The 11,097-nt window shown below is 27.8% G+C and overlaps 1 protein-coding gene across 1 annotated transcript; it reads left to right on the top strand.

The window, feature by feature from the left end:
* Nucleotides 1-2,598: 2,598 nt before the first annotated feature.
* Nucleotides 2,599-9,077, top strand: LOC130802295 (cytokinin hydroxylase). The gene is made up of 5 exons (XM_057666249.1): nucleotides 2,599-2,915; nucleotides 3,275-3,501; nucleotides 4,129-4,370; nucleotides 5,607-5,988; nucleotides 8,472-9,077. Exons 1-5 carry the CDS (start codon nucleotides 2,639-2,641, stop codon nucleotides 8,889-8,891), a joined length of 1,548 nt encoding a protein of 515 aa, XP_057522232.1. The 5' UTR covers nucleotides 2,599-2,638; the 3' UTR covers nucleotides 8,892-9,077.
* The last annotated feature ends 2,020 nt before the right edge of the window (nucleotides 9,078-11,097 follow it).

Raw genomic sequence — 11,097 nt, 5'->3', positions numbered from 1 at the left:
TATATATATATATATATATATATATATATATATATATATATATATAGAATCAATAACCATTCATGAAATTAATTTCAGGAGCAAGAGTAACAAAGAACGCCTTCTTATGAGTTGTTTCTTCACACTCATAAAGTGCGAACTTGAGATTGTTTGCAGTAGGTCAACGAGAAGTCTAAGGCTATAAGTGTAAGTTTAACTTCTTATCTACCTGATTTTTGGTTAGCATTTTTTGGTTAACCTAAAAAGTTAGATTAGCTTTTGGTAGGTTAGCTGTTTTGGAACATTCTTTAGAATAGTTGATACATAGTATATCTATATTGGTTTATACTTCAGGGATTACTTAAGTTTTGGTTTTTTTTAATTTACAGAGGAATCTCTGCCGAAATTTTTACAAATTCATTGTTTAAATGTTTAAGATGAATACAAACGCCTCATTGCACCTCTCCCCGTAGATGTGCCTGTCGAGCGTTTGAACGACGCCTATTTTCAGGCCGTTAAAAACATCGAATCACAAGCGCCAAGGAAGAAGAAGCCCTCTAAGGCTGTCAATGATGTTGGTGACGCGACACAACATTATTATGCTGAGTTTGTGATGCCGCAATTCCAACACCAAGCCGCTCCTCCACCGGCCCAAATGGTAAATGAGAGGCTCGATCATCTTCAAGAAGTCTTGGATAATATAAATGATTGCCTCAACAATGCCATTTCCAGGGAGGAGCATATGGCCCTTGTGGAGGAGCAACACAAAACGAGGGAAGAGGTGAACCATGTGCTATCCTTTGTGCACACGTTGTTCCAGCAAAATCCGGCTTTCCAACACCTCCTCCGCCTCCACCATCCAACTAAACCATAGTTTTTAATTTTGTTAATGTTAAATTATGTTCGGGAACAATTTGAAATTGTATAATTTATTTGGCAGATACTTTTATTTTTTTGTATATTTGTATATATATTTAGTTTCATTCGTATTTAATCTTATTTTTATCGTTTTTTTGTTTTGTTTAATCAATAATTTATTTTATCGATAAAATAGGAAATTTAGTCAAATGTGGTCAATATCGTTGACCAGATTAATTATTTTAATAATAAAATTTTTCGACTATATTCCGACTAAAAAGTGGTAGGAGTTGAGTAGGAAGAAATAGTCGCCTTTTCTTGGTTTAATACAGTCAAATTTCATGTTTGACTTTTCCGACCATTTGCTGACTAACATTTAGTAGCAATTTAGTCGGAATCCTTAGCCGCCTTTGGTCAAATTTAGTCAATTTTGTGGTTTGATTTTCCGACTAAATTCCTACTATTAATTAGTCGAAAACTAGTCGAAAAATTAAATTAATATCATAATAACCAATTTTCTGAAAAACCAAGAAAATTTTGAATTTTTAATATTCCGACTAATCTGCGACCATATAGGTTGACGGAATTTTGTGACTGAAGGCTAGCAGGAGATTAGTCGGAATATGCCGACAAAATTCCTACCAAATGATTTAGTTGGAATTCCGACTAAATTCCTACCACCTCTTTTTTAGTCGGAATTCCGACTAATATACCGACTAAAGCAAATTTCCGACCATTCTGAGCCGAATAGACATAGTGAGTCGGAATTTAGTCGGTATAGCCTTATACCAACTAAATTCCGACTATTTTGTCTAGTCGAATTTTTTTTTTAGTAATGTATATTATAGTAATGTAATTAATGTTAAAAATCATACTCATTAAGGCAATAATAATAAGATATCACATGGAATATTTCACTTATGATAACATTTTATAATTTTACAAAAATGGTAAGAATGATAATTTAGTTATCATATATAGAAACTCCTCCTTCATAAAGCAATTATATCATGATATCATATCATGAATATCTTATCATAATAGTATCAAATTATATCATATCATATTTGAGAATATAATAAATAACTATAAAGAGGACAAATATCAATTTCTAATAGCTTTGTCAAATGAACAAATTTTATTGGACGATAGATAATAACATGTCACATTTTTTTTAATAATATTATTTTGGTATAAATTTTGAAGATAAATACAATATAATCATATATTATAATAAAAATGTTAAAAGATTAGAGTTATGATTTACAAAGTTTTTTTATATCTTAAACTGCACTTTAGATCTGATAAGATCATTTGTAAATTTTTAAAAAAGTTCTCGCAATAAATTTATTTTAGTTTTTAAAATATATATCATGCAACCATTATAATGTTATAATGAATTTATATCTATTATTATAATATATTAGTTATAGTAAAATTTATAATTATAATATATATGTACATCATTCTTTAAAAGTTTTGTACAAGTTTTTAAAAGAACAATTGTTGATTTTCCATCATCAATTCCTTAACCCAAAATCTTTTTTAATTATTTTAAATAGGCAATATCTACTTGATTATTATTGTATTTGAAATGATATTTTTCCTTAGAAAGTTGATAATTATATATTTCCTTTTTTCTTTTGATGTTATTTTTCACCTTTATATTTTTCCTTTTTTGAGAAGAATCCCCCACACTCCTAGTTGAGTGTAGTACTTCTATATATATAGACATTTAGTTTAGTATTGACATTCACATCTCTACTTCTCTCTTCCCCCAATACTAAACCTTACAATAAAAATGGCATTAATATTCACAACTTTTATATTAGCATTCTTAACCTTGTTCATTAGAGTAGCCTATGAAACAATATCTTTTTATTGGCTAAGTCCTAGAAATATAAAGAAAATAATGGAAAAGCAAGGGGTTCTTGGCCCTAAACCAAGCCCTCTTGTAGGCAACATCCTACATATGGCCTCACTTGTATCATCCTCTACGTCTTCCGATATGCCGTCCATCTCGCACGACATCGTATCCCGTCTCCTCCCACATTACCTTCTTTGGTCTCAAAAATACGGTAACTTATATGAACTTAATCAATATTATTAGAATATATAACATATTATAGAACATCTACTATTAGTTTAAAGTTTTAGTTTAATTGGTTCTTTAACATGGTATTAAAAGTCAGCATAGCTAGCAAAACGAGTGCGAACTTCAACTACCCCTTATTTAAAGTGAAATATTTAACGCCATGTATGAAGAGGACATGTGTTATATTCACACTTCTAGCCCAAAAGGTTGATTTCTAATACTATATTAAGAAATCAACTCAACCAAAAGTTTAAAATAATAGGTGAAGCCTCATGATATGTTATACACTCTAACAAATATCGAGTTTGATATTAAATAAAAAATTATATTTTATTTGTGCAGGAAAAAGGTTCATATATTGGAATGGTTTTGAGCCTAGGATGTGCTTAACAGACCCAGACATGATCAAAGAATTATTAATAAAATACAACCCTTTATCTGGAAAATCATGGCTTCAACAACAAGGTTCAAAAAATTTCATAGGAAGTGGTTTACTTATGGCCAATGGTGACGCTTGGTACCACCAAAGACACATTGTTTCCCCTGCTTTTATGAGTGATAAGCTTAAGGTATATATAAATATGCTTTTTCTAACCAATACACCAGCTGCATAATTTTACCTAATAAAATTTGTAACTATTTAAAATTTTTTTTAGAATATTTTCTAAAATATTATTATATTTACCTATTTAAGAAGATATATTCCGTTAAATTCAAAATACTTACCAAATTTATTGTCTAGTTAGACAAATCGATATAAATAAAAGTTTTATATATTATTCTCGAGCCCAGGATCTCACATGCCACAACCAACTCTCTCTAGACCAAAATAATTGTTTTTATGAGTAGGATATACCGAATATAATCATCACCAACCTAGTATATCCCGCTAATAAAAGCCATAATCAAAGTTGGAAGGGATGATATCATATCCTTATAAGACGAAATATGTCGGCTCTGATACCAAAATGAATTTGTCTTGAGAGTTGAATGAATACCATCGACTTATATATTAGTCAACATATCTCTAATTATTTGATGTGGGATTACTCGAGAAAATGATGATATGAGTTGTATATAATAAAGTTTAAAATTATTGGTTGCTTTATGATGATGCCCCATTATTACCTTATCTTGGTTTTAGTTTATAAATCAAAAAATGAGAAAACGGTTTGATTATTAATTTTTTGATGCAGAGTTATGCAGGGTATGTGGTGGATTGCACTAAAGACATGCTCCAATTGGTAGAAAACATGTTGGAATCGGGTAAAAATGAGGTGGAAATTGGGGAATTAATGACTAATCTTACTGCAGATATAATTTCAAGGATTGAATTTGGGAATAATTTTGAGAAAGGAAGAAAAATTTTCAATCTTCTTAATCTTTTGCAGAGATGTTGTGCTCAAGCTAGTAGGCATCTCTGCTTACCCGGTAGCCGGTAAGTTTACTTTCTAGTACGATAATTTTCGTTTTTGAGATTTCGGTACTCTAAATGCTGACATGTATATATGATTGATCAGTGTCACATAATATACGAATTTGATTGATTTTAAGCTATTTTTAAGTTTAATTTAATTTTTTAATATGTTGTTTCGTTTGTCGAGACGATATTGGGAGTCTAAAGTCAAATATATAGACCAATGTCACTTAGTACACAAATTTGATTCTTTTTAAACTATATTTTAGTTTATTTAAAGAAAATTGGAATTCTAAAAGCAATATGATGCTTTAATAATAAGTGAAGTAACCAATGAAAAATGATAAAAAGATATTTTATGAAAAAGTGATAATATGTGTGGATGAGAATTAAAGAAGGTGTATGGGTCATGATAAAAAATAAATATATAACATATTTGATAGAAGGCTAAAAAGAAAAGTGATGCAAATTTTTAAGACTGAGAAAAGTAATTTATGGAGTATTTGTCATTGCACTTTAATATCATCATCATCATATTCAATCTATTTCGGCCATTAAAAAACTATGGTAATTACACTTAAATATATATAATATTTAAAAGTTAATTTATTAATTAATGCTAACTTTTTTTATCAACATTTATTTTTATATGTAACATCATGTACAATAGTTTATACATCAACATATATACTCAACTATTTCATTTTCTTTCCTCTAAATACCGACCCTTTTTAATTAAGTCTCTCATACATTTTTGAAAAAAAATAAAGTGATTTTCTAATGATTGGAAAGCTGTAATTCTTATTCTAATTCTATGTTATGGGCTATTAGAAACTATAATTTAATTTAATTTTTTATTTTTATTTTAATTTTATTTTGTTATTCATAAAAGGGAAGATTAAGTGATAATCGAACCTAAGATCTTTTTTAAAAAACGATGCTTGTTCTTCAATTGAGATAGAATTTGATTATCACTTAATAAACTATGAAGAATTATTTTAAAAAGGCTAAACCTACCTCTTTCCAATTAGAGGTCTTGATAATTTTTCTTATTATCACACTTTATTTGATTCCCTTTTGGTGTGTTTCTCATTTTAGGCGTGCCATGTATAGTCTTTTCCATCACTTTGTAGTATAGCAACTTTGCATCAACTATGACTAGAATCTCATTTTCACACATTCTAATGTTTTGCATTTTTAATATTTTTATGGAATATTATTATTGTCTTAAAGTAATGAAATTAATTAAATTTACAGGTTTTTTCCGAGCAAATACAACAAAGACATAAAATCGTTAAAAACTGAAGTCGAAGGACTATTGATGGAAATAATCGAGAGTAGAAAAGCATGTTTCGAAATAGGTAGAAGTGATTCATATGGTAACGATTTATTAGGGATTTTAATGAATGAATTACAAAAGAAGACGACGAGAAATGGATTTAATTTAAATTTACAATTAATTATGGATGAATGCAAAACATTTTTTTTTGCTGGACATGAAACTACAGCCCTTTTGTTAACATGGACTGTGATGCTATTAGCAAGTAATCAAGAATGGCAACAAAAGTTAAGAGATGAAATTGCACAAGTCTGTAATGGTGCTACTCCTTCTGTTGATCACCTGCCTAAACTTCGTTTGGTAAGTAATTATTTGCTAATTCTATTAATTAATTAAAAGCAAAGTTTAAATATTTTATAGACCGACCCATACAATTAATCCTTTTTGCTAATTATTCACTTTAACACATTAAATGTACATGAGTTAGCCTACTAGAGATGATATCACCGTAAGATTTGTTTTATTTAAGAATTTGTGAATCTTTTATAAAAAAATGTCAATTAAGGTTGTGATTTTCATCTCGATAAAAAATTGATATTTGATTGATTTACTTAAAATAAGTCTAACTAGGACTCTAAGAGTGTTATTTATTTCTCATTGTTTGACTTAGAAAAAAGTTTATATAACAGGTGAGTTTATTTTTAACAAATATACCTAATAGGTAAATTTATATAAAAATAATAAGTGAGTTTATTTTTAACATATCAAGCAAATATTTGTTTATTATTGTCAATATTTCCTAATAATGTTATTATAATTATTAAAGATCAATAAATATCAAAATTCATTAAGAATATAAATTAAAATATATATCAAAAATGGAGTATCATAATTTGTGGTGAGATTTTTGTCAAATCATTTATAATAAAAATATATTTAATTAATTTATAAATAAATATATAATTAGATAATCGAGTAAGTATATGATACAATTTATAATTATTTAATAAGTGAGTTATATATATGAATTAAATGTGATAAAGCAAATAATAAAATTAAACCACCAAAAGGCAGAAGATTTTTGTTTTTTAATATAATAATAATAATAATAATAAATGTATATATTCCATCTTACTTTTTAGATCCATCGTCCCCAAAGCCTTACCTTGGTTGGCCAAAATTGGCATTTTCTTCTAAAACATTTCAGTCAAATCAACAAGGATGAGAGCTCACAACCATATGATATTGACTTTAAAAATAACACCAATTAAAAATTGATTATTAATTAACTGGTTTCCACTTCACAAAGTTGATTTATTCCTTATATTTTAATACACTAGCTAAAAACCATAAATAAATAAAAGTGATACTGTAACTTGTGGTTAATCAAATTAATATTAAGCAACCAACTCAATTAAAACCTTAAATCGATGATAATAGCTCTATGATATGTTATACGAATTATATTCTATTACTTTCCTTACACTTAGTTCCCTTGGACTATATAAGTAATTATGTATACTGCATGTAGTATAGACCTTCTTATACCTAACTTTAAATGTTTCACTTAAAATAAAAGGTGAATGAGATTTGAACTTATAACTTCTTGTTACGTTCATTTCATTGTGTATGGTTCATGTAGCACAAACCTTCTTATCCTAACTTTTAATGATCCATTTAAAATAAGAGGTGAATGAGATTCGAACTTATAATCTTTTATTATGTTTGTTTTTGATATCATATCAAAAACCAACTCACCCGAAAAATTAAATAATAATTATAACATCAACTTTATTATATATCAAAGTTATTTCGAATCGAGTCAAAATGGAATAAAAGCAATTAAACCTAATTATACACATATTTGTCTCTATCTCTGTTTTGGCGGCTAAGCCTAGGAGTTGACTACTTAGGTAAGTGAAGTTTCACTAAGAGTCTAGGAGGTAGAACTAACACTGAAACTTAAGGTCATTGGTTTTGCACATTATTAATCATGTACTTGTCTTCCAAGAATCAATGTCAGAAATTGTCTGTTCAAAAACTTCAATTTTTTCTTAGATTTATTACATTACATTTTATTATTAACATGTAGATATAAATTACCAAGACTTGCATTCCCCTACAATTACCAATTTGGCGAAAATATTGGGTTCATGTATATGCATTTAATCCTCAGTTCGTTTAAATTTGTTATGAATATAAATTAAAATAAAAGCTTTTCATATATCGTGTAGCAAATTAAAAAGACAGAAAAATATTTATGGTTAACTGTAATAATGTGTTTAAAACATTGAATGTAGCTCTACAATATCGAAGGTATTTTTTTAGTATAGGTGATCATAGATTGAATTTGGATCCATTCCATCTAGATTTAGACCCATTCGATTTTAGCATCTTCTGACTTTTAAGTTTCATAGGGTTTAAAGATTTTAGACCCATATTCAAACTCATATATGGATTTCAAACTTCAATGTATGTTTTGTTTGTCATAATTATTATCAGCCTATTATTTTTAACGATTTGAGGATCTAAATGATTTTAAATGAGTCAATGTGTAGGATTTGGGTGAAAAATATGTCCAAAATGATTTTATGTGTTGAATTTGAGGTTATGGGCCAAGTTTGATTTAAAAACATCAGACTCATACTAAAATGCAATTATTTTATTTTAATAAAATTTAGATTCAATATGTCACTAAAAATGAGAAAATCACTTTTAAATTAGAGTTGAGTTTGAAATGAGTCCAACCAGATTTAAAACCTAATCAAGACCATTCTTGTAGATATTGAATCAAATCATTATTTCACACGAGCTTGAACATAAGTGTTGTTTTGTTGTTGCAGTTGAGCATGATAATAAACGAATCACTACGATTATACCCACCCGCCACACTTCTACCTAGGATGGCTTTCGAAGACATCAAGCTAGGTGATCTTCTCATACCCAAAGGATTATCAATATGGATTCCGGTGTTGGCCATTCATCACGACAAAGAACTATGGGGTAAAGATGCAAACGAGTTTAATCCAGAACGATTTGCTTCAAAATCATCCTTCATTTCAAGTCGATTCATTCCTTTTGGTGCTGGTCCGAGAAATTGTATAGGCCAAACTTTCGCAATTTTGGAAGCTAAGATTATATTAGCCATGTTGGTTACAAAGTTTAAGTTCACAATCTCCGATAATTATCGTCATTCTCCTGTGGTAGTCCTTACAATTAAGCCTAAGCATGGTGTTCAAGTTTGCTTAGAGCCCTTAACATAGATGAACATAGACTATAGTTTTTAGATTTTCATTTGAATTTTTTCAATTTTATTTTTTTTGGTTGGGTGTTTTTAATTAATTGAGTTTTTTTGGTGCTTTTTTGCACTATAAGTTTTGTAGATGATAATAATGTAATACTAAAAATTATACACCTTAAATAAAAATGGTTACTATTCTTATTCATTACTAAAATTATCTCTATTTATTTATGGGAATAATCATGTATGTATGCTCAAGCTATCAAGACAAATAAATAATAAAATAAATATAAATAATTACTTTATATTGAGAAATAAATTGATAATTAATAAAATATGAATGGTCATGTTATTAAATTAAAATATGTATGATGACATAATAGAATGATAATCGAGTTGGTTCAACACTCAACACACATGTATGTATGAGTGTTTTGTCCATTCTATATTTGCACATTGAATTTTCCTCTACTTTGTAGTTTTTTTAAAAAATTATTGGGGTATAGAGTATGCTGAAGAAATTAAAGGGGAAAATTAGGAAAAAATCAGTGAAAATCAAACCCAGTTTTTCTGGGAAAAACGATCTATATTCTAATTGAAACAAGTCTCGAATTTCGCCCGAGCTTTATAGTTGATAATGATATCACGACTACTTACACAAAGCGAGATTTAAGTAAAAAGTCACAATGCTTTTTAAGATTATAGTGTAGGATGAGAGGAGGGAAGAGCTAAATGAGACGCAATATTTAATGTATATAAAGTGTTTTATATTTTCCACTTGAAAGGTTATAGACCATGGGCAGGCGTAATTATTTATCACTGATAATCATGGTTTAGCTACATTCCCAATTTTAATATAATGCTTTGGTTAATCTAAACAATCATATACATAGCACTTGGACGATTATAAGATATTTTGTTCGTTGATAGCTTAGAAGTGATCAACTATAACGTGACGATAGTGAAAGTGATTAAATAATTGAAAGCTTAGAAGTGATCAACTATAAAGTAACGATAGTGAAGTGATTAAATAATTGAACATGTCTTTTCTATATATATATATATATAAAATGCTAAATATTAAACGGATAGGAATGAAATTTGTGACTTTTGTGCATTAATAATAATAAGATATTTTAATAGGTAACTAATAAAAATAATCGTGAAACAAAATATAAATGAAATTATTTAAGACCATATGTTAAGAATCCTTTTACCTATGATTAAATAACACTTATATTACTGAATTATTTCTTCTATGTGTCGTGCTTTGTCATTATTAAGCTCCCATATCAATATTTGCAAGAATCAATTTAATTAAAAATTTAATTTGATTTAACGCTCTAAAATATATTATATTATTTATACATTTTCTCACACACAAGAGTCACTTAGTTAGAATTATGAATACAAATATGCACTTTTCATAAATTGTGTTAAATATTCCACGTGAAATAATGATAGATGGATAAGATTTGAACCAGTAACCTAAAATTTAATATCATATCCAGAAATTAACGTAACCTAATTAAAATCTTAAACTGATAGTTAATACTTCAAAACATACGTTATACATTATTCTTTATAATAATATTGCACATGACCAACCCCTACATTAATATCAACCTTTGGGTTAATATGTCATAAGAAGATACACTATTTACTACTCTATTTCCTAAATTTAAGCTTTATTTTAATAAATAATATTTGTTGATAGTTCAATTTTATTAAAATCAAATATATAATTTTTTTATTCTTTTTGTAATAATCACCCTTCTCAATATAATTCAGTATGTAACATGTTAAGGACGACAAGATGGTAGGACGTATACCTAATAGTACAATTTATTCATTGAATTTACAATAACCATATCAAGATGTAAAGAATTTAAAAATATTTTAAAGGTTGGTTTTGACCATAATTAGGTGCTAATGTGTTAGGCTTAATTATATTATAACATTTTTTAGTACCACCTAACTGAAATTTTAATTAGTACTCTCCATTTAAAATTATAATTCTAAAGTTAAAATAGGCTTGTTCATTATGTTTAAGAATGATTTTGCATGTGACAAAGTGGAGACTTGGTAAGATTGTTACCACTTATAGCCACTCACTCATATTCTAGCCTATGCTTGCTGTTCTGCTCGAGTGTGGATGAAATTTAATCTCAAATTACAAATATATTATTTTTATCATATCTTTTTAAAAAATTAATTAACTATATATA

This window comes from Amaranthus tricolor, chromosome 16 (genome assembly GCF_026212465.1).
Source record: "Amaranthus tricolor cultivar Red isolate AtriRed21 chromosome 16, ASM2621246v1, whole genome shotgun sequence".
Lineage (NCBI taxonomy): Eukaryota > Viridiplantae > Streptophyta > Magnoliopsida > Caryophyllales > Amaranthaceae > Amaranthus > Amaranthus tricolor.
The sequence above is the reverse complement of the archived record's forward strand: the minus strand, read 5'-3'. Positions and strand labels throughout refer to the sequence as shown.

Coding starts and splice junctions, on each gene's coding strand:
- LOC130802295 (XM_057666249.1), top strand. CDS start 2,639: ATGGCATTAATATTCACAACTTTTATATTAGCATTCTTAACCTTGTTC. Junction 4,371..5,606: donor CTCTGCTTACCCGGTAGCCG/GTAAGTTTACTT, acceptor TTAAATTTACAG/GTTTTTTCCGAGCAAATACA. Junction 5,989..8,471: donor ACCTGCCTAAACTTCGTTTG/GTAAGTAATTAT, acceptor TTGTTGTTGCAG/TTGAGCATGATAATAAACGA.